Here is a 24,226-nt window from a genome sequence, read left to right as displayed (position 1 = left end):
TTCGGTTATTAAAGGAGGCAGGGGTTTGTGCTCTTTTAGCCTTGGCTGATTGCCCTTTTAGGCAGCAGGAGCTGCATAGACTGGGTATTGCAGCTGTACCCTGAGTTACGGTCTTACCCTACTGATGATGGACAGGCTTGCAGGAAGGAGCAGAGAGATGGGAGGACTATGATTGGCCTGGTGGCTGGACAGAACCTTGCACAAGAATTAGAAAACCAGGAAGAGCAGGGAAGTTTGGAGCTGCGGGAAGCAGAAAGAGAGAGTGGTGCGGCAGTACAAAGCGGTGATCTAAATGGGCACAAGAAAACAGGCACAGGCTTAAGAGGAGAGCCCTGGTGTTCTCCCTTTTGTCTGCAAAGGAAGACATAGAAGCAATAAGAAGGCATCTAGAGACAGTGCAGCCTATCTGTAGTAAGCACTATACTGTTCATTAAGGGAGCAGCCTGTGCTGCATCTAACTGCAGTCTGCTGAGGCAGTTATTAGACAACAGACTATTGTCAGGAGGACATCCTACTGGCGTCTGAGCAGTGACAGGTCTTTGGCCACCCTTGTGTGTACTGAACCTGCTTATTACTGCGAGGACCTTGCTGCTGCTAGTGGAACTCTATTATATTCCTCATCCCTTTATCTTCGGTCACTCTAGGTTACTTAATAACTTCACTCTTGGATTAAAAATACAATTAATTTTAAGGTGGAGTGGTCCTATGCCAACTACTACATACTAAAGGACTTTAATGCCAGCAAACTTTGCATTTATTATCCCACTGGTCAGTGGGTAGATGGGAGCCTGAGCACAGTTGTTAGGTCATGTTGTTAACTGCATTAATTTATGTTTCACTGATATCTATCTCTGTGACTGTTTCATTATTGCTGGTAAGGTAGCATTTCTCTACCATTGGCCTAGTGCCTTTTGGCAGGGTCATTTACCGGTGACTAAAGGAAGCAAACCTTTTTTGCTTTTTGAACATTTGTTAATACTAAGGGCTCTTTCACACGGCCGCTCCGTATATCCGCAAATCATCCTATTTTTTTGCGGATGATTTGCAGACATAATGTAAGTCTATGGCATTGCGGATGTCAGCGGAATACCATCCGCTGACTTCCGATTTTCTTCCTTTCAGTTCTGTTCCGTTTTTTGGAACGGAACAGAACCCTATTTTTTCATCCGTTCAAAAAACGAAAAGGTAGGAAAATCGGATGTCAGCGGTGTCATCCGCTGACATCCGCAATGCCATAGACTTACATTATGTCCGCATATCATCCGCAAACGGATGGGATGATATGCGGACATACGGAGCGGACGGATGACACAAATGTCATCCGCTCCGTGAAAAAAAAAAAAAAAAAGTCCCGCAGCGGAGGAGAAATCCGGAGCGGCCGCGTGAAAGAAGCCTAAGGGGTGGATTTACTACATAGTTACATTGTTGCATAGTTAGTAAGATTTTAAAAAAAGATGCTAATCTCTCTAGTTTAACCAACAGAAAAAAAAGTAGTAGAAAACCCCCATATACACAATCATATACTCACAGTTGATCCAGAGGAAGGCAAAAAAAACTATGAAGCATGATCCAATTTGCTCCAGTGGGTGAAAAAAATCCTTCCTGATCCCCGAGGAGGCAATCAGATATCCCCTGGATCAACCTCTCATGGTGTTATTACCTCTAAATATTAGTATCCAGTTATATTTTGTTCATTTATGAATGCATCCAGCTTTTGAATAAAAAAAAAAAGGTGGCAAGAACTAGTTTTTGGGGGAGTCTATTCCACATTTTCACAACTCCTACTGTGATGAAGCCTTAAAAAGCCTCTCCATATGTGGAGGTTAAATCTGTTTTCCTCCAGACGTTTAGAGTGCCCCCTTGTCCTCTGTAATCACCTGAAAGTAAATGACACTACACCAAGTTCAATTTATGGACTACTTATATACAGTATTCATACATGCTGATCATATTCCCTCCTAATCACCTCTTCTCAAGAGAGAATAATTTCAGTTCAGCTAATTTTTCCTCATTGCTGAGCTCCTCCATGCCCCTTATCAGTTTTATTTGCCCTTTCCTGTACCTTTTCCAGTTCTTCGATATCATTTTTGTGAACAGGTGCCTAAAATTGAACTGCCTATTCTAGATGAGGTCCTTCTAATGCAGGGGCACAATTATGTCTGTCTTTCTCTGGAATTTATACCTCTTTTAATGCAAGAAAGTGTTTTACTGGCTTTATAAACTTCAATATACTAATGTCCAGCAGAATGGATGCAAACCACAAGTCTCTAGGGTCCTTATATAAACCAATTAGTTTATGTAATAATAATAATAATAATAAATTAAATAGTGAATAGACCATAAAAAGTTGAACTTGAGAAAGGGGCATGGCCCTGAAACATGTTGTTTAATGGAGGCGGCTTAACGCTATGCGTGGTGGTAAACAACTTCCTGTGGCTGTCTGCCCCATGGCTCCCTGAGCCCTCGGTCTGCCTCGCCGTTCTCTGTGCAGGCTGCCGAGCTGTATTCAAGATAACAGGGACCAAGAGCTTCCCCCCCTGACAGAGACCAGTGCTGCTCGTCGTCATGGACTTCCAGGTCAGGATTTATTCTCCCCTGACCATTGGCACAGAAAGTGTGAGCAGGCATCCACTTTGACTTGGGCTACCACATCACGATTCCGAATTCACTGGATCCCCTGGCCACCCCACTCCCTGTACTGTCAGCGTGCAGCTTTCACACTCCTCACTTACCATCAGGTCTGACAGCCTCTGCAATCACACAGCTCACTGGACAAAAGAGGGGTTAGAAGTTTTATCCATCCAGGTCTGTCTGTTTACCCCGTGCAGCTGGCGGTTTTATTTGCCCTGTCATATATCTTCTTGGTTATGTACTATTTAAGCTTTTATTGAATTTGTTCAACTTTTCTTTACTCATGAAGGGGTTACAGATTGGATTTGCAGCACTATTGGCCAGGATCAATACTGACGGATCCTGGGCCCCTCAGCACTATCAATTGCCTATACAATCGGATTGTCCGATCCTAGATCTCACAGTGTGTGAGCCCTTCATGGTCAGTTCAGGAAATTTCATGGTTCATTCACTATTTAATTTATTAATATTATTATATCAATCAATTGGTCTCTATAAGGACCCTAGAGACTTGTGGTTTAGGCATCCATTTCGCTGAACATTAGTGTATAGATGTTTGCTTTGTGGTCCTAACTGTGTGGACACTCCTGCCACAGGATACATACCTTGGACTCTTAGTCTGGCAGGGCTAAATGTGTTGCGCTGTACCCACCGTGGGTTGGGCTTTTGTGTTGTGGCTTTATAAACTGCAGCTTGGCTTTGCATGCTATTAATAAGTCTTTGAACTCCCAGAATGACCAGATGCGACTCTCCACCATTGACCCCCTACCGCAGCTGTTTCCCTCCTAGTATGTATGCTATATGCATGTTTTTAGCCCCCAAGTGCATAACTTTACATGTGTCAACATTAAACCTAATTTTCCACTTAGTTGCCCAAATAAATAATGCATTGAGATCAGCTTGTAAATTAGAGACATCCTGTAAGGACAGTATTCCACTGCATAGCTTGGTGTCATCTGCAAACACTGAAATGGTACTTTCAAACCCAGATCCTATATCATTTATAAATATATTACAAAGTAAGGGTCCAAACACTGAACCTTGGGGTACACCACTAATAACCTTAGAACAATCAGAGCATGAATCGTTAATCAATATGATCTTTTAGCCAGTTTTCTATCCATTTACAAACAGAATTTTCAAAGCCTGTAGATTTTAATTTACACATTAGCTGTGTATGGGAAACTATGTCAAATGCTTTGGAAAATTCAAGTAAACCACGTCTGCAGCCACTCTTTTGTCTAAATTTTGCTTACCTCCTCATAAAAATAAATCAGTTTAGTTTGACATTTTCATTTTTTTGTAAATCCATGCTGACTATTTCCTAAAAACTGAAAATTGTTATCAAATACTTACCGTAATTTTACTTTCCTGATGGACCCCATGGCAGCTTACGTGTGGGGTTAGTCCCGCCTCCTCCTTCCTCATAGGACCCTATTCCCATAAATTTTTACTCCGTGCCAGAGGCCGTGTTCCATAAATAGCCTACTCCAGCAGATGGGAGGGGACTCCAGCTGCCATGGAGTCCATCAGGAAAGGAAAATTACGGTAAGTATTTGATATTTCCGTTTTCCTGACAGACTCCATGGCAGCTTACGTGTGGGAAATAACTAGCCAAACACACAAGGGTGGGAAACTGCTGGCCAAAAGAAATTTAATTTGCACCATCAACAGACAGTACTTGCAAACCAAAGTTAACAGAAGACAATGAAGCTGGCTCAATACAATAATGAGTAATTAAAGTGTTAATGGAAGACCATGAAGCCGTCTTGCATATTACTTCAAGGGCCACATGACAAGAAGCCACCCGGGACGTAGACACTCCTCTTGTCGAATGCATGGTCACCGCTTCTGGAGGAGCCAAGCCCTTAGCCTTATATGCCCATTGGATGGTCTGAACAATCCATGCCGCTATGGATCTTGAAGAGGCCCGCAAGCCCTTGTTCTTCCCATGGAGGAGAACAAATAGATAATCTGAACGCCTGAAGGAAGCTGTTGCATCCAGGTACAGTCTCAGAATTGCACCCACATCTAATGGATGTGTATCTGGATCATCTGACTATTTGAATGTTGGAAAGACAATCTCCTGGTTCTCGTGGAAAACAGAGACCACACGATCAGGAAAGAAGGTCAGGAATGGTACTTTGCAACCCAGAGAACTAATCTCGGAGACTCTTTTAGCTGAGGTGACGGCTACCAAAAAGGCCGATATCCGAGACAGATCTTTAATGGAGAGTTGCTCCGTGTGACTTCTTCTGACGTCAGAAAGGAAGATCAAGAGGAGTGGAAGATCCCATTTAGGAAACCTTGGCTTCCTCTCTGGCCTGAGTCTGGATGCTCCCCGAAAGAATTGACGAACAAGGGGATGAGACGCCCAAGAAGTTCCTGTGAAGGCCAAAATAGCAGAAACTTGCACACATCATGAGGTAATGGATAATGGTAGGTCCAGTCCGGACTGCAGGAAACCAAGGATATGCTGAATATTCAGGTCATTACATGACCCCCCCTTCCTTGGTAACAAAATCCATGAACTTGGACCAGATCCTTCCGTAGACCTTGTTAGTGCCCGCTCTTCTGGCACTTAAGAGAGTAGAAATTGCCCCCCTCTGGCAACCTAATGCCTCCAGCCTTTCCCTCTCAAAAACCATGCCTTCAGGTGCAGATGAGCCGGGCATGGGTGTAGAGTTGTTCCCTGGGACAGAAAGTCCGGCCTGATGGGTAGAGGAACTGGATCCCGCAAACTGAGGAGGATCAGCAGGGGAAACCATGGCCTGTTCAGCCAGTATGGGTCTATTGTTAGCACTTCCACATCTTCCATCCTGAGTCTCGCCAGGAACCGGAGAATGACAGGAACTGGGGGAAAGGCATATGCCCTGTGGAATCTCCACTGGTCTGTCAGAGCATCCGTCCCAAAGGCTTGGGGACAACGGAACCTCACATAATACTTCGGAAGCTTGTGATTGCATGGGGTTGCAAATAGATCCACTTCTGGGCGAAATTCCAGAGAAGTGAGCCACTGGAAGACATCGTTGTGAAGGCTCCATTCGTTGTTGTCCAAGCGGACTCTTGAGAGGAAGTCCGCTTGAACATTCTGTACCCTCAGAGGAAACACTGCAGTGAGGTTGACCAGGTGTTTCTGGGCCCAATATAAGATTGGATCTACCTCCTTCAACAGGGAGCGACTGCGAGTGCCTCCTTGTCGCTTCACATAGAAGACCGTGGTCTTATTGTCCATCCTCAGGATCACAGAAGTCCCTTCTATTAGGTGACGAAATGCTTTCAGAGCGCAGAACGCGGCTCGCAATTCTAGAATATTTGACACTACCCTGTGAGCTTGGAAATCCCAGCTGCCCTGGGCTATCTCCGTCTGACAGAGGGACTGTGATCCAAAATATGGGCATGATGGAATGGCAATTGAGGAGATTCCTGCTCTGCAGCCACCATGGAAGGCTCTCCCACATTGATGATGATATGCGATGATGATGATATGCGAATTAGGTGATTTTGATCTCCTGGACACCATTGATGGAGAAACCCCACTTGCAAAGGCCGCATTTTCCACTGTGCCCACTTCACCATTGGAGTCGTGGCTACCATGGTCCCAACCACTCTTAGACACTGAGATGCTCGAAGGTGAGTGGCCGTCATAGCTAGGCATACCCTGTCCCTGACTACCGGGATCTTCTCGAGGGGCAAAGAAATTGTGCCTCGACTTGTGTTGAACTGAGCTCCCAGAAATATTAACGACTGGGTAAGCTCTAGGTGGCTCTTCTCCATGTTCAGTAGCCAGCCGAACTCGCAAAGAGTGGCAATTACCTGAGACCTGTGTACCAGAAGTTGTTCTCGGTCTTGTGACAGCAGGAGCAGATTGTCCAGATAATGGTGTAGAAGGAAGCCTTTGGTCCTGATCAAAGCCACCACTGCTAGTAAGACCTTTGAGAATACCCGCGGCGATGTAGTAAGCCCAAATGGGAGATAGACAAACTGTAAATGATTCTGATCTACTGGGAATCGCAGGAACTTCTGGTAAGCTGCTGCCACTAGCACATGGAAATAGGCATCCTTGAGGTTGATTGACACAAGCCAGTCTGCCGGTTATATTGCTTGACAGATGGTGAATAGTGTCTTCATCTTGAATTTCTCCTTCTTGATAAAAGAGTTCATGTGCGTGAGGTCTATGACCGGTCTCCAAGCACCACTCTTTTTCTGAACCAAGAAGAGAGGGGAATATAGACCCTGGAACTTCTCGTTGGTTGGAACTGGAACCACTGCACCTTGAGCCACCAACAGATCTACGTAAGACAGAAGGACTTGACTTTTATCTTCTGACTGTGGCAGTGAGGTTGGAATGAACCTCAGTCTGGGCGGACTGCAGAATTTCCAGGAATGGCCTGCTGATACTGTCTTGACGACCCAGAAGTTGTTTACCGAGGCTGCCCAGACGTGTTAGAAGCGTAGTAGCCGAGCCCCGACTTGCTCCGCCTGGGCAGGCACAACGTCAAAAAGACTTTGTGGCCTCCCAACCACCTGAAGACCCTCCTCTGGGTTCTTTCTGTCCTGAAGGCTGCTGTCTTCTCCAGTTCTTTTCGAATTGACGGCCAGGCTTATATAGGCGAGCATCCCTTGCTCGATTAGACCCTTGCCTGGGCTGAGACCTCTTCTGGTCCAGCAAGCGTCTATCCTGGGGAAGGAACCCGACTTACCACCTGTGGCACGGGAAATGGTGCTTTCTAACTTGTTGCCGAATAGGGAGGACTCCTCAAACGGAATTCGGCACCAGGCATGTTTTGATGCAGGATCGGCCAACAAAGGACGTAACCAAAGAGCCCGTTTTGCAGTGACCGATGAAAGCATTACCCATGCCGCAAGGTGGACCATGTCTAGGGAGGCATCCCCCAAAAAATCCGCCGCCAGCCTCAGCTCATGTACTGGCGAATTCCTTGTGACTTCTTCCGACACACTTCTGAGCATTGTGTCCACATTGTCTGTCCACACCTCCATCGCATTAGACAGGGCTGCGAGAGCCAATGCTGGCTTGCATGCCATTCCTGCTGACACATAGATGCGCTTGAGGTCTGAATCAATGCGTCTCTCAAGGCCATCCTTAAAGGTGACTGTGTCTTCAAGCGGAAGGGTGACATGATGCACCAGACGCATCAGTGCTGCATCCACCAGAGGTGCTGATTCCAGGTGTTTAGCCTCTTCCGTTTTAAACGGGTACATTTTATTCACTTTGGAGAGTAGAGAGTTTTTTCTCTCTGTGCAGGCCCATTCATCTGTAATGATTTCGCTGACCTCCCCTAACAGGGGAAAGAAAGGACGTTCCTTTTTGAGGTGCTTAAAATACCTCTTCTGTTTAGAGGGTGACTCTAACGGCTCATCCCACTTCAGGGCTTCCTTCACAGCTTTGACCCATGGCAAAGTCAAAACCCGCACCAGGGTCGTCCGCTTCAAGCTCACCCTCAGAGTAGTCAGATGAGGAGTGACTGTGCTGGAAAGGCCTAGGGATATGAATATTTTCACCAGCCGGAGTACTCGCCATCCTGGGGGAGGAAGTTCCAGCACGAGCAGGATCCAAGGTTTTTAAGGACTCCTTAACTACTCGCCTGACCAGTGACTCAATCTGCTGGTTGCTGTCTTCCCTTTCGTTTGCAGCATGTGCAAAATAGGGCTCACAGAGCGACTTTCCGTCAGGCACCTGTGCCCCACATCCCCGGCAGGATCTTTTGTCAGAGTGGTGGTGTCCTGAAGTAGCTCCAGACTCTTCAGCATGGCGCCTGGAGGACGACCGATGGCGCCTGGAACTTGATGATGAATGCCGCATTTGCGACCTGGAAGGATCTTGATCTTCACGGGCTGAGTGACGTTTTTCAGACCTAGAAGAGCTTTAAGAAAGAAAATAAAGACTCAACAGAACAGCAGAAAAACCCCAAACATTACAGGGAGAGGAAAAAAAAAACAATCGTACCTGTAATGTAAGGGCTGGCCACCAGGGGGCGGTGAGACAACCATATCACTTTAGGAGAACTGCAAGAGACCCATGAATTAGAGACATGCAGAGAGCAGGCAAGAAGCCTATTCAGCATAAGCACAGCCATCTCTCACCTTTAAAAGATTCCTGCAGAGCACGGGGAAGCCGCTGGAATCACTGCTGAACAAACCCACAAACAGCTGAAACTGACAGCTATTTGAATTTGCCGCCAGAATGACGTCACCGCCCCCCCCCCCCTCACACCTGTGCGAATCAAGCCTCGATTCAGATCGAGCCTGGAAGGCACCAGGAAGCAGTGGAGCGGAAGGGAAGGACCCGGAATGGAATGTCATGCGTCCCACAGCCGAACTGGACCCCAGGGAAAGACAAGTAACAAACAACAGGAGAATATACAAAAACAAACTGCTGCCATAGAAGGTAAAGCAGGATACATCACCACTTCCCCGACCAGACCTTGGACCATACGGACACCACGGCTGCACACACGATGGGGCATATTAATGGGCCTCCCGCTAATAGCTGGGACGATTGGCCATATGTTGCTTTGCCTGCCATTGCCCAGGTTTGTAAGCTCTTCTGACAACTGACTCCACGCCCGTGTCCTACCCTGCTAATAGCTAGGGCGTGCTGGACATGAAGGGGACACCACTGGATCCAACGTGCAGACCGCAAGGCCTGAATCGGGAATCTTCATGAGGTAAGATTTGACCATAATCCTTTCAGGAGGAGGACAAAAAAGGAGCACGGCCTCTGGCACGGAGTAAAAATTAATGGGAGTAGGGTCCTATGAGGTAGGAGGAGGCGGGACTAACCCCACACGCAAGCTGCCATGGAGTCTGTCAGGAAATATTATTTTCCTGAAAAAACTCCTTTGTATGGTCTTTTAATAAGCTCTCACGTATCTTCCTGACTATAGAAGTTAAAATTACCTGGATTGTAGTTACTTGGTTAAGACTTTGATCCCTTTTTAAATATAGGCACCACATTGGCCATACGCCAATCCAGTGGTACCTTGCCATTGCCCGCAAATAGACAGTTCACTTTGCAGAATAATTTTCTCTTAGCTTAGTGAAAATTGACTTTGGACAATATACCTCATCTCATGCAAGAAAAAAAAAACATATTTTGCTTGCCTATGATTTGATTTTGGAATTCAGCAGAGTTTTGCCTCTTTCTCTAAGCTAGTTTCTTTAAAAAGAAAATTCCTTGCAAAGTGAACAGCATGTTTGCCTTTATTAAATCAATCCCTTAAGCATACTGTTATGCTGATAAATTTGATTCTCTGGGACTATACGAATGAAAGCTTTCACCTACAGGACAGGAACTTTGGCTCAAAGGTATGTGGGCACAGTCCAAACCATGATTGGACAGTATGTAATCTCACTCTGGATCACATAAAGTACCAAATTAACTTAGCGCCTTTTTTTTATGACATGTTTGTTTTAGTAAAACAGTGTTTTGCTATGTCTGGATAGAATGTTTAGTCCTGTCAAATTCAAATAACAATTTAATTTAGCTGGCAGCTGACAGATGAAGACCCATGATGTGCTACGCATCCTGTCCATTGGGGTAGATATCTTAAACAATTTAACATTGTTAATTATTAAGCAAATCTGTTGTTGATGTAAAATTCTCATATTTAGCCCTGGAGAGACAGTGTCGGAACAAAAATGTGTTACTACTGTTTATTAGAAAATGCTGAAAAATGTATTCATATGTCTGGGGGTGAATTGTAGTGAAATAACATCAAACGCAACTTGTAGTAAATGTAAGCAATATTATTTGTATCATGAAACTTCTAATGCTTTGCATATACTGTAGGTTTGCAGCTACAAGGTTTGCAGAGCTTGTACCAACAGCTAGGCTTAAGAGAAACTACATGGTTTTATTTTTCTTTATCAAGTTAGAGTGGATCTTAACCAGCCCTTTATTTGGATCAGTACTTTAAAAGCCGTTGGAAGGAGCTGCTATTGATTCTTGCCCTGTAATGTTTATTGGTAGTTACCAGGCTCCTGTTAGTAAGAGCTCTGGGTGTGGTCATATTTGCATATACAGTATAGGTGGTGGTTTGTCATTAAGGTAGTTTGTTATTGCTACATGTATGAGTAACACTGTCAGAAGGGGTCACACAACTGTGGTGCAGTAATGTACATACAATAACATACACTGCGCTAAGGCAGCCCAACTATTTGAGAGCTGCCAATTTCACATGGCACCAAAAAAGATGCATGTACCTTTTTTTTTTTGTAACTCAGGACATCAATACGTTAGGCCAGCTCTAAAAATTTCCACTCACCTGCTTGCATTTGGCAAGTGGAAATAAGCCGAGGGGGAGTGTGGACAGGTCCGGCGATAATGAGGGCTGACACACACATTTTTCAGGCTGCTTACTGTATAGCCAGTGCTCATCCCACAGAGTACAGAACAGCCGCCTGGGGCCACCCCTCTCCACCTCCCTCCTGCATTCTTCCTCGGTGTGTACCTATGCCTGACCCGTGGCTGCAACACACCAGGATAATGGTATGTGTGCTGGGGGGTGGATTGGAAGCAATACATGTGCTTGATAGGGGGGCAGTTGGAGGTATTGGTATGATGGGGTATGGAACAATAGGTGTACTGGGAGAAATGGAGGGGTTGGGTAGAGCAACTCATGGCGAGTAACTCTTAAAGCGGAGTTCCGGGCACAAAATCGATGTTTTTTTTTTGTGCCCGTCCGCTAGTTCTGGATAACCTGAAAAGGAATTGGATAGTTAGGTTTTTTTTTTTTTTAAAACTCACCTTGTAATTGTAGATCGTAAATACTCACCTCAGGGTACTTCCTCCCTCGGAGCCGCGGGTCACCCCGTCACTTCCTGCCTCGCGATGATTCCTGGGAGCTGAACGTCATAGCTCCCAGGAATCAATGCGACGGCACCGGCCCCGCACGTCATTTCCGGGCGACGCCGCATTCCCCTGCTAAACAGCTTCTGGGCATGCCCAGAAGCTGTTTAGGAATGCTGCGCCGCACCGGAAGTGACGAGAGGGGCCGGTGCGGCGCATTCTGGGAGAAGAAGACGCGGAAGAAGACGCAGAAGAGGACCGCGCCGGCTTCAGCTGCCCACAAGAGAGATGGAAACACTGTGGAAGAAATTTTATAAGTAAGTATTTCTTCTAAAAGGTAAGTGCGAACCGGGACAGATCAGAGGCTAGCCATTGTGGAATGTGCTAGCCCTGACTGTCCCGGGGGTATGCTTATTGAAAAATGACTTCTGTGCCCGGAACTCCGCTTTAAGGGCTGGGTAGTAGCTCAGGACTTGAAATTTTGAGTTTGGTGTTAGGCAGTGCATTGTGGTGAGGTGCAATGCATGCTTATATACAAAAACAAACTGCTGCCATAGAAGGTAAAGCAGGATACATCACCACTTCCCCGACCAGACCTTGGACCATACGGACACCACGGCTGCACACACGATGGGGCATATTAATGGGCCTCCCGCTAATAGCTGGGACGATTGGCCATATGTTGCTTTGCCTGCCATTGCCCAGGTTTGTAAGCTCTTCTGACAACTGACTCCACGCCCGTGTCCTACCCTGCTAATAGCTAGGGCGTGCTGGACATGAAGGGGACACCACTGGATCCAACGTGCAGACCGCAAGGCCTGAATCGGGAATCTTCATGAGGTAAGATTTGACCATAATCCTTTCAGGAGGAGGACAAAAAAGGAGCACGGCCTCTGGCACGGAGTAAAAATTAATGGGAGTAGGGTCCTATGAGGTAGGAGGAGGCGGGACTAACCCCACACGCAAGCTGCCATGGAGTCTGTCAGGAAATATTATTTTCCTGAAAAAACTCCTTTGTATGGTCTTTTAATAAGCTCTCACGTATCTTCCTGACTATAGAAGTTAAAATTACCTGGATTGTAGTTACTTGGTAAAGACTTTGATCCCTTTTTAAATATAGGCACCACATTGGCCATACGCCAATCCAGTGGTACCTTGCCATTGCCCGCAATAGACAGTTCACTTTGCAGAATAATTTTCTCTTAGCTTAGTGAAAATTGACTTTGGACAATATACCTCATCTCATGCAAGAAAAAAAAAACATATTTTGCTTGCCTATGATTTGATTTTGGAATTCAGCAGAGTTTTGCCTCTTTCTCTAAGCTAGTTTCTTTAAAAAGAAAATTCCTTGCAAAGTGAACAGCATGTTTGCCTTTATTAAATCAATCCCTTAAGCATACTGTTATGCTGATAAATTTGATTCTCTGGGACTATACGAATGAAAGCTTTCACCTACAGGACAGGAACTTTGGCTTAAAGGTATGTGGGCACAGTCCAAACCATGATTGGACAGTATGTAATCTCACTCTGGATCACATAAAGTACCAAATTAACTTAGCACCTTTTTTTTATGACATGTTTGTTTTAGTAAAACAGTGTTTTGTTATGTCTGGATAGAATGTTTAGTCCTGTCAAATTCAAATAACAATTTAATTTAGCTGGCAGCTGACAGATGAAGACCCATGATGTGCTACGCATCCTGTCCATTGGGGTAGATATCTTAAACAATTTAACATTGTTAATTATTAAGCAAATCTGTTGTTGATGTAAAATTCTCATATTTAGCCCTGGAGAGACAGTGTCGGAACAAAAATGTGTTACTACTGTTTATTAGAAAATGCTGAAAAATGTATTCATATGTCTGGGGGTGAATTGTATTGAAATAACATCAAACGCAACTTGTAGTAAATGTAAGCAATATTAGTTGTATCATGAAACTTCTAATGCTTTGCATATACTGTAGGTTTGCAGCTACAAGGTTTAATTTAACACTGTCAGAAGGGGTCACACAACTGTAGTGCAGTAATGTACATACAATAACATACACTGCGCTAAGGCAGCCCAACTATTTGAGAGCTGCCAATTTCACATGGCACCAAAAAAGATGCATGTACCTTTTTTTTTTGTAACTCAGGACATCAATACGTTAGGCCAGCTCTAAAAATTTCCACTCACCTGCTTGCATTTGGCAAGTGGAAATAAGCCGAGGGGGAGTGTGGACAGGTCCGGCGATAATGAGGGCTGACACACACATTTTTCAGGCTGCTTACTGTATAGCCAGTGCTCATCCCACAGAGTACAGAACAGCCACCTGGGGCCACCCCTCTCCACCTCCCTCCTGCATGCTTCCTCGGTGTGTACCTATGCCTGACCCGTGGCTGCTACACACCAGGATAATGGTATGTGTGCTGGGGGGGTGGATTGGAAGCAATACATGTGCTTGATAGGGGGGCAGTTGGAGGTATTGGTATGATGGGGTATGGAACAATAGGTGTACTGGGAGAAATGGAGGGGTTGGGTAGAGCAACTCATGGCGAGTAACTCTTAAAGCGGAGTTCCGGGCACAAAATCGATGTTTTTTTTTTGTGCCGTCCGCTAGTTCTGGATAACCTGAAAAGGAATTGGATAGTTAGGTTTTTTTTTTTTTAAACTCACCTTGTAATTGTAGATCGTAAATACTCACCTCAGGGTACTTCCTCCCTCGGAGCCGCGGCTCACCCCGTCACTTCCTGCCTCGCGATGATTCCTGGGAGCTGAACGTCATAGCTCCCAGGAATCAATGCGACGGCACCGGCCCCGCACGTCATTCCCGGGCGACGCCGCATTCCCCTGCTAAACAGCTTCTGGGCATGCCCAGAAGCTGTTTAGGAATGCGGCGCCACACCGGAAGTGACGAAAGGGGCCGGTGCGGCGCATTCTGGGAGAAGAAGACGCGGAAGAAGACGCAGAAGAGGACCGCGCCGGCTTCAGCTGCCCACAAGAGAGATGGAAACGCTGTGGAAGAAATTTTATAAGTAAGTATTTCTTCTAAAAGGTAAGTGCGAACCGGGACAGATCAGAGGCTAGCCATTGTGGAATGTGCTAGCCCTGACTGTCCCGGGGGTATGCTTATTGAAAAATGACATCTGTGCCCGGAACTCCGCTTTAAGGGCTGGGTAGTAGCTCAGGACTTGAAATTTTGAGTTTGGTGTTAGGCAGTGCATTGTGGTGAGGTGCAATGCATGCTTGTCATCAGGATGCCGTTAAGAATGTAAAACAAAGTACAGGTTACCTAAAGGTGACAGTCTAAACCCAGACTAAAAGTGAAGGTTTGCTACCTTATAGGTAACATTGGAAATGATAAAGTGCATGTATAGGCAAAAATAAATATATTAGTAATATATTCAATGCATCTATCTAGTACTGTACATGCACAGTGCCCCATGTCTTGTCGCTTTAAAAAATCCTGCAAGTATAGCAAAATAGCCAGTCAGAAATCCAGTAAATTTCTAACTTCCTGTTGTAAAATACATACAGTATACATACAGTACAGTACTGCATTACATAGTTATTTTAATGTATTTTCAATTGTGTAAATATAAAACACCCTATTTGAAAAAGTAATCACAATTTAAGGTTATAGACAATACATGTCATTATACAAGAATTACTTCGATTTACATTAGCGTGTCTCCAAAGTTGCATGATTTCCAGTGCGACAATGGAGAGCAACTTTGATGCAACTTTTGGTGAGACTTTGATCTGACTTTACACTCAATGGATCTACGTTACATGTAAAGTCGCACCAATGTAGTGCAGACACTTTTTTAAATTTGCTGCGGCTTTAAGTCGCACCGATTTGAATGGATGCCATTGAAAAGAATGGGGTGTGACTTGTCATGCGACTTTGATGTCCAAAGTCACATGACAAATACCATAAGTGTAAATGGAGCCTTAAAACAAGCTAACCTACACACCACAGGGTAAATAATAAGCTTATATAAAGTTTTTTATTTGCAGTAATTATTAGCATTTTAAAGAGTTTGTTAAGTTTATTTATTAAGGTGGTAGAAAAAATAAATAAATAAAAAAGCAATGGGTTAATTCAAAATGCATTAACCTGCAGCCTCCAATAAAAATGTGTCAGGCTACAATATTGAGATATCTGGCTGTTGTGGGTTGCTGTACTGACTCCATTCCCATAAATCTACAATGAACCCTTGCATCTCACACACAGCTTACCTTGGTAACCAAGAGAAAAGCATGTCCATTAGAGTTGAGCGGACACCTGGATCTCCGTGTTCGGCGGGTTCGGCCGAACTTGAAAAAAAAGTCAGGGTCCGTGTCCCGGACTTTTTTCGAACTTTACCCGGACACCGAACCCCATTGAAGTCAATGGGGACCCGAACTTTCAGGCACTAAAATGTCTCTAAAAAACCAATGGAAAGGGCTAGAGTGCTGCAAATGGCAGCAAAATGTAGTTAAGAGCATGGCAAGTGCTCTTAAAAAAATTCCCCTTTAAATTTGTAATTTTTAAATAGCAGATTAGAACAGCAATCTGTAGTAAAATATAGCTGAACGCTGAACACAACAGACTGATAAAAATATATTTGTTTCTCCCTCCTCCTCCTCAGTGGGCTCAAGTGAGGGCAAAAAGATCGTTCACTGCACCACCCCCCACACAGCAAAATCGATGTAGATCGCTAACGGACGATTGTTCTGTCCTGTGTCTCCTAATCTCTCCCTGCCTAATCTCTCCAGCCTGTCCCTAAAATGTTCAAATATATTTTCCTGCCTACACTCCGACCTGTCCCTGCATTCTTTTCAGCACAATGTTGTTTTTCCCTGTCTGTCCCTAATCAGCAGCAGCCAGCACCGTTATGATGTGTGCTCTCTCCCTACACTACAGCAGACTGACGCACCGCGCTGTGTCTCTCGAGCTTATAAAGACCTGGGTCACATGCTTCAGCTGGCCAATCACAGCTCCTAATACATTAGTAGGCATGGCTGTGATGGCGCACACCAGTTAAACGCTTGTTGACTGGCTGTTGAAAGCCCGCCATTAAAAGCGCGCCATTATATACAAAACAGGAAATAAAATTACCGAACACAGATTTTAAACCCGAACATACAGTAAAGTTTTCGGGTCCGTGTCCGGGTAACAAAAATCCAATTATCCGGTACGGACCCGAATAATACAGTCCGTGTTCGCTCAACACTAATGTCCATAGACAGAAAATAAGTGCCACATCATCTAGCTAATAAAAGGAAACCCATAGAAGAGAAGTATGTAAGCAGGAGCAATTAGCTGGTTGACTACTAGATGGATTTGTTCCCATTATAGCCTCTATAGTGGAAAGTTATAAGCAAGTAATAGCTTCCCTTTTAGCTAGAGCCCTCCTGTAGTGATGTCATGGGAGAGTCAGAGCCCAGGATGGGAGGAGCCATGGAGCACTTGGGGCAAGGGAGCTAAACACCTTGGTGGATGTAACCAGCATGTGTAGGACTTGGATAGGGCATGAGCCTGGGATAAAATGACCTGTATTCAGGAAGAGCCAGCTGTAGTCTTTCTGTCCCTTATGAAATTGGGGGCTAGGGCGGATTGCAAAAGGCCAGGCCAAAAGTTCCCTGTGTGACGCTGCTTCCCTGCAGGGTCCTGGGAGAGGCATACCTAGGAGGAAGTGTCCACAGAGAGCAAGGTCCTGTGACTACTAATGATCCTGGGGTGGAGGAGAGACTGTTAATGGGATATGGCTGCCTAAGTGCTACATATGCTTTCACATATAACTACTGACCGTTCACTAAATGTATTTGAGTATGTAATATCAAGTGACTCCGGAATGTAATGTATGTTGATGTAATGTGATTGTTATGCCATTTCCAGAATTCAATCAGAAAAGTGCAGTAAACTTATGTGTGGATATTCCTTCCTTTGGGAATGTAAAGGTCAATGGCAGGGAATGTCATGTAGAGGCCTCTGGCATGGAGTGGGAAACAAGATTGCAGAGGAGTTTTCCTCAGCAGGGGAGGACAGCATTTTAGCAGGACAGGAAGGGGGTAAGGACTTTATCTTCTGGGGCCAAAGCTAGCCCACCACAAAACTCCTCTTACAAGTATGTAGGATGTCATTTTTTTCCATACTTTGAAAAATACTAGTTAGCAGGCTGTTTCTGCATTCAGACTGTCACTGCCAACCTCTTCGTCTAAAATGCTAGATTTTTAAGTCAATGATCAAGCACATTATCATTGACCTAAAAAAAAAAAAAATTTTAGAGTCCAGCAGTGACAACCTTGTTGTTTCCTCAGCACAAGTCAGCAGATGCTTACATGCTTTGAAACTTGCAGGAACACCTTTAGGATAACCAATCATGAGGAAGAAATGCATTGGAATTGTGCAGCCAACTATACTGTAATTATTCACCTTGGTGCATTAAGCAATACACATGTGCATGTTTACACATCAATCTCAAGAACAATAATTTGGTAGTCAAGTCTTCCGTCTACCATAGCATATCAATTGATAGTCATGGTTTCCGTCTACCGTCACATATCAATTGGTAGTCAAGTCTTCCATCTACCATCACATATTAAATGGTAGTCAAGTCTTCCATCTACCATCACATATCAATTCATAGTCATGTTTTCCATCTACCATCACATATTAATTGGTAGTCAAGTCTTCCATCTATCATCACATATCAATTGGTAGTCAAGTCTTTCATCTACCGTCACAAATCAAGTGGAAGTGAAGTATTCCATCTGCCATAACATATGAATTGGTAGTCATGTATTCCATCCCATCATTTATCAAGCTGAAGTCTTGCCTTCCATCTACCATGACATATTAATCAGTAAATTAGAAAAAAGAGTCTGTAGCCAGGTAAAGGGAAATCTGGACTACATTGACTAGACCATGGGTGTCCAACCTTTTAGCTTCTTTGGGCCACATTGAGTGTAGAGAAATTTTCTCGGGCCGCATATAAAATATATATTATAGTTAAGGTATAGAAGTAATAAAACGTTGCAGCGCCCTTCCCGTGCTGCTGCGCCCCCTCCCCAGCACTAATTTAACACTGCTAGTGGATGATCCCCTCCGAGGCAGCCTCTGCCTACAGTTAGTTAGAAGCGGCCGTGGCCGTGCCCCCGACTCGACTTCCTTCCTCCCCAGCAAAAAAATAAATAAATTGTCAGGGGGCAGTGGGCCGCATTGCCTGTGGTTCTGGGCCACCTGAGGCCCCCGGGCCGCAGGTTGGACATGCCTGGACTAGACAGTTGTAATGATGATGATGATAATGGTGATTATGTTCATGATCTTTAATGCTCTTGCTTGGTATATATTTTCTAGCTTTTCTTACTTATACTATCATTTGACAATCTTCTAACATAACAGAGATGAATATTTTACTTTTTAAAAATACATACCTGTTTGCTTGCCCAAGCATAACTCTGATTTGATTCTGCTTCAATCCAGTCCTTATAGCATTCAGCATTAGACCTAAAGTCACCTGGCTACCCAGACTTGTCAAATCCTTATTTGGGTCAGATATATGTCTGCTCTGGTTCTGTGCAGAATTATTGTGCTTCAGTGCTGACTGCACTCTCTGTAGGAAAAGGATTCAATCTATTAAAAAGTGCTATTGAAGAGTATCAATAGTATTGCAAAAAAATGACATATTGATAAGAAAAGAGATAGGAAAGGTATTGTAACAAGATAAAAATGAATAGCCTAATAAAACATAAAATAACAAAATTAACTTTTGCTGTAATATTCAATCCAATGATTTCCCTCACAGTACTTTTTTTTGCCGATAGATGCTAATAATCAGTTCATTAAACCCACTGCCTCTGAACTCATGCCCCCCTGGACCCACCCCAACCTGTTACTGGACAGTAAAAGCAGAAGTAGCTCAGTAGTAAACTTCCCAATGTCAATCTGCTTTCTCCTCAAATAACCATGCATCTTGTCAGTGCATGAACTGAAGGCTCCTTGTTCTATTACGTCCTCACACATTCCAGCAAAAGTATACCGGGACTGCAAGAGACTGATACCAGGTCAAATTTAAGTACTTACACTGCTTTCATTGATAAAATATATTTTTGACATATAGGACCCTTTCACACCAGTGGACCGTCCAGGTCCATCTGTTCATTTTTCCAGGCAGACCTGATCCCCAGGCTGGGCAAAGTGGATGGGAGCTGCCAGTCAAGGATTGAATCTGCCCACAGGCATTAGGGGGTGGATTGGATCTTTGACTGATAGCTCCACCCTGGCTCTGTATGACCTGGGGCCTGGTCCCCAGCTGGTCTATGCTGCAGCAAAAAAAAAAGAGAAAACGTTATGTGACCCTAGATTTAAAAAGGAGTAAAGGGCTATTTATTGCTTTTATTTATAAAGTGGTTTACAGGTAATGAATGGCTGCTGCCGTGCCCTGTTTGCGTAATGCTGTCATAGCATCAGGGATTAGAATCGCCTTAAGCCACATTTCCATTGATAAAAGGGGAATTTTAATGCCTTTCAGTTGTTTTTATTTTGTTTGTTTTGAAAGTTTGTAAGTTTTTAAATGGATGTTTTGGATGTTTTGGATCAGTCTTTACTATATGTATACAATTCGTGATCACAAGTAAATATTCAATACATGACAAAGGATGCCTAGAGCACTGTGGGAAATCTAAGAAGACAGAATAGCAATAGCAGTTTGCCTTGCAGTTGTCTTTTTCTAAATTAAATTTCAGACTGAGCTGCCTGTTAGGGTATTGGTGACTGAGATGAGTAATTCAGTTCAATGTGTAAATTGCAGTTTGAACTTTAAGCCAGCCATAAACGGTTTGAATCTTGCCCGGTTCAGCAGAAACCGGCTGAGATTCAAATCATGGTTAGGCTGACTGTACCCAAGTTGATCAATCGATCAACCTAAGCACAACCAGTCTGTCAGATTTAACATGTGATTATTGCTAATGGCTGTTCTAGCTGTTATATACGACTTCCCCCACCCCCCACGCCAGGAGAATACAATGACTTAATGGGAGGGATTCCCACATCAATACTGACTGCCAAAGGAAAGTGTGAACCACGCCTTGGTAATTATTCAGTGGTCACTGCTGCTGTCAGAATTGAAAAGACTCAATTGGAATTAATGTTAACAGGGCGACAGCGCTGTGTAAAAAAACTGCCCTGGGAAGATGTCTATTGACAAAAATTACGTAGGGTTGGTACAGGTGTTGTCATCACTCTACTGAGATTAAATTGCTTGCTCCCGGTGAGAGGATTTGCCAAAGCTGACTTGGCTACATTTTATTGCCTATTTTCATGTGTCAGTTATGACACCTAAAAATTTAAAGTGCTATTCACATTTAACTACTTGCTGACCAGCCGCCGCATATATGCTGCGGCAAAGTGGCGATATTGCACAAAACGCCGTTCCTATATGTTGTTTTGTTAAATAGCCACTAGATGGTGCCATCGCACCCACTAGGGACACACCTAACACTTTGATTACCCCTGATGTAAACCCCTTTCCTGCAAGTGTCATTAGTGCAGTGACAGTGCATTTTATTTAGCACTGATCACTGTATTAGTGTCACTGGTCCCCAAAAAGTGTCAGTTAGATGCACGATTTGTCTGCTGCGGTCGCGCTAAAAATCGCTGCTCGTCGCCATTACTAGTAAAAAAAAAAAATTCCATAAAAATATTGCATTGTTTGTAAACGCTTTAATGTTTGCGCAAACCAATCAATATACACTTACCAAAAATATGTAGCAGAATACATATTGGCCTAAACTGATGAAACAATTTGATTTTTAAAAACATTTTAGTGGCTGTATTTTAAAGCAGAAAGTAAAAAAAATATATATTTTTTTTTTAAAAATTGTCGCTCTATTTTTGCTTATAGTGTAAAAAATAAAAACTACAGAGGTGATCAAATACCACCAAAATAAATCTATATTTGTGGGAAAAAAGGACATACATTTTTTTGGGGCTCAGCGTCGCACGACCGCGCAAATTGTCAGTTAACCACTTAAGCCCCGGAAGATTTTACCCCCTTCCTGACCAGGGGGTATTTTGCGATTCGGCACTGCATGACTTTAACGGACAATTGCACAGTCGTACAACGCCATACCTAAATGAATTTGACGCCCTTTTTTTCCCCACAAACAGAGCTTTCTTTTGGTGGTATTTGATCACCTGTGCCATTTTTTGATCACGCGCTATAAACAAAAAAAGAGCGTAAATTTTGCAAAAATAACAATATTTTTCAAATTTTTTTTATATGAAATTCCCCCCCCAAAAAAATGTAAAAATCAAAATTTTTTAACATTTTCGGCCAATTTGTTTTATGCTACATATGTTTGGTAAAAAAAAAATCGCAAAAAGCGTATTTTGATTGGTTTTCGCAAAAGTTATCGCGTTTACTAACAAAGGGAAAGATTTTTGTCATTTTTTTTTTTTTTTTAAACACGTAATGGCGGCGATCTGTGATTTTTTTTTTCGGTACTGCGACATTGGGACGGACAGATCGGACCCTTGACTGACATTTTTGACACTTTTGGGGTTACCAGTGACATTACTGCAGTAATCGGTGTTATACATATGCACTGTTACTGTAAAAATACACTGGTAGTGAAGGGGTTAACTTTATTTGAGAGGGAGGGGCTGTGTGTGTCCCTAGGGGCGTGATTCTCGTGTTTTTCTTTCCTTTCCTTTTTTTAGTTAGTGTCATGCTTTCCTTTTAGTTCAATAACCAGTTCTCTCCCAACTTCTAATAATTCCTCTAAGGGACTTTATTTCAGTAGCACCAAGAGGCAAACAGATAGCCAACACAGAAGGGATACAGTCCCTTTTTCTTCCTCTTTATCCGCTATGGATATCACAGTCTATGGCCGTCCCACAAATAATGGAGATAGGTAAATATAAGTAGAAGGTAAAAAAAAAAAAGGTTTTATTCGAAGCTGTCCTCTTTCGATTGGTATACAGTCCTTTTTCTCTGGGGGAAACCCTTCACATTAAGGAGCTTAAAAAAATATAATGACCTGCAATAGGTGTCTTGTACCTGTTCGGGCCGGCTTTTCAAAGTTTCCGTCCTCCATGGTTTCAATGCTTATCTCCTCACCTATGAGTTTTTAGCCATTCCGGCATCAAACCAGGAAGATCACCATCCAGGTGTCCCCCCTCCTTTCTCTGCAGTGCGGGAACTTCAAGAGACTGGTGTCCTAGTTCCTCCTTCTATTCTCCTTGTCTTCTCCACACCGTTACCCCCGCGCGCTCCAGCAGCAAGGGGCTTGGCGGTAGAGGCGCCCAGCGGGAGGTCCGAGATGCCGTCCCCTACCCGGTCGCGCCGCCCACACTCCGGGCGGCGGGATCTGGCCGGGCTCCGTCTCTCTTTCTCCGCACGAGACAGCTGCTCCTCTCTCCCCTCCCAAGGCACGGGCTGCTCGGATGTCGGCGGCTGGATCACAGCCCAGTTCCAGCTCTCTAGTTCCGCTGCTTTAGGGCGTCCTCGCGGCGTCTCTGTCAGCTCCGGCGGGAGAGGTGTTCAGCAAGGAGATACACAGCCCACACCCACATCCTCACTTCCGGGCACGCCCCCCCCCCCAATATCCCTATCCTAGGGGCGTGATTCTAACTGTGATTGGCTGTAGCTTGAGTTGTAGGAACAATGATCAACGGTCCTACATAGTAGAACCGTATGATCAGTGTTTCTACACAGGGGAGAATGACAGGCGGCTTGTTTACACTAGCCGCCTGACTTTCTCCCTCTGTAGCAACGATCGCAGAGTGACTGGCGGACAACGGGTCCGCCGGTCACATGCGCGGGGGGGGTCCGTGAACGCGCGGGAGCGCGCCTCAGGCGGCGCGCACTCGCTCCCCAGGGCCTCACAGGCTAGTGACCTATATATACGTCACTTTGCCTGTGAGGGGCTGACCGCCGCAGTATATCTACTTGCGGCGGTCGGCAAGTGGTTAAAATAATGCAGTGCCGTATCACAAAAAAGGGCCTGGTTATTAGGGGGTAAATCCTTCTGGTCCAGGAGTGGTTAAATAAAGTCACTATTGGTCTTAAAAATTTTAAGTGGCTCGTTATCGTCCAGCGACGTAGACCTACGTCGCCAGACTCCTCCCCTTCTCGGCGGCGCACGCGCGCCGCCGGAGGCTCGCTCCTGCTGTATTCAGACACAGCGGGAGTCGGGCCAGGGGAGGAGGGGCGGTGATCACCGCCTCCCTTCCCCGATCGTCGGGGATCGAGTGAGGAAATCCGCCCGCTTGTGTAAACAAAGCGGGTGGATCTCCTATGTGACAGACAGTCACAGATTACAGGATTCAGCATGGCTGAACCTGCGATCTGTGCCTGTGTCACACAATCCCCTCCCCCCACACACGTCAGTAAGCATGAGGCATACATTTAACCCCTTGATCGCCAATAAAGTTAACCCCTTCCCTGCCAGTGTCATTATTACAGTAACAGTGCATATATATAGCACTGATTACTATAGTAATGTCACTGGTACCCCTAAAAGTGTCAAAAATGTCAGTTAGGGGTCCAATCTGTCCGCCGCAATGTCATGTTAAAGTTGCACAGTGCCAAGTTGCAAAAAGTGGCATGGACATAAAGCAGGAAAATTCTCCGGTGGTAAAGTGGTTAAGTGTGAATATGTAAAAATAAGCAAAAGGAAGTTGGAAGAAACTTTACATACATTTTTGTTATTTTTTTCCCAATTTGAACTTTTTTTCATACACCCACCCCCATTTTTTGGATATCACTAAAGAGTAGGACTACCTCTATCTAGTATCTCATGTTTTGAAGATTT

At 44.4% G+C, this 24,226-nt stretch overlaps 1 protein-coding gene across 2 annotated transcripts in view; it reads right to left on the bottom strand.

Moving 5' to 3' along the window:
• LOC309561204 (uncharacterized protein) overlaps positions 1-24,226 on the bottom strand; it is a 160,979-nt gene that overhangs the window by 28,814 nt on the left and 107,939 nt on the right. For both annotated transcript variants that reach the window (XM_082264969.1, XM_082264970.1), the window contains one exon: positions 18,845-19,023. In XM_082264969.1, the coding sequence (XP_082121095.1) occupies positions 18,845-19,023 (179 nt within the window). The remainder of the gene's footprint in view (positions 1-18,844; positions 19,024-24,226) is intronic.

This window comes from Pelophylax lessonae (assembly GCF_965119305.1).
Source record: "Pelophylax lessonae genome assembly, chromosome: 8".
NCBI lineage: Eukaryota > Metazoa > Chordata > Amphibia > Anura > Ranidae > Pelophylax > Pelophylax lessonae.
The sequence above is the reverse complement of the archived record's forward strand: the minus strand, read 5'-3'. Positions and strand labels throughout refer to the sequence as shown.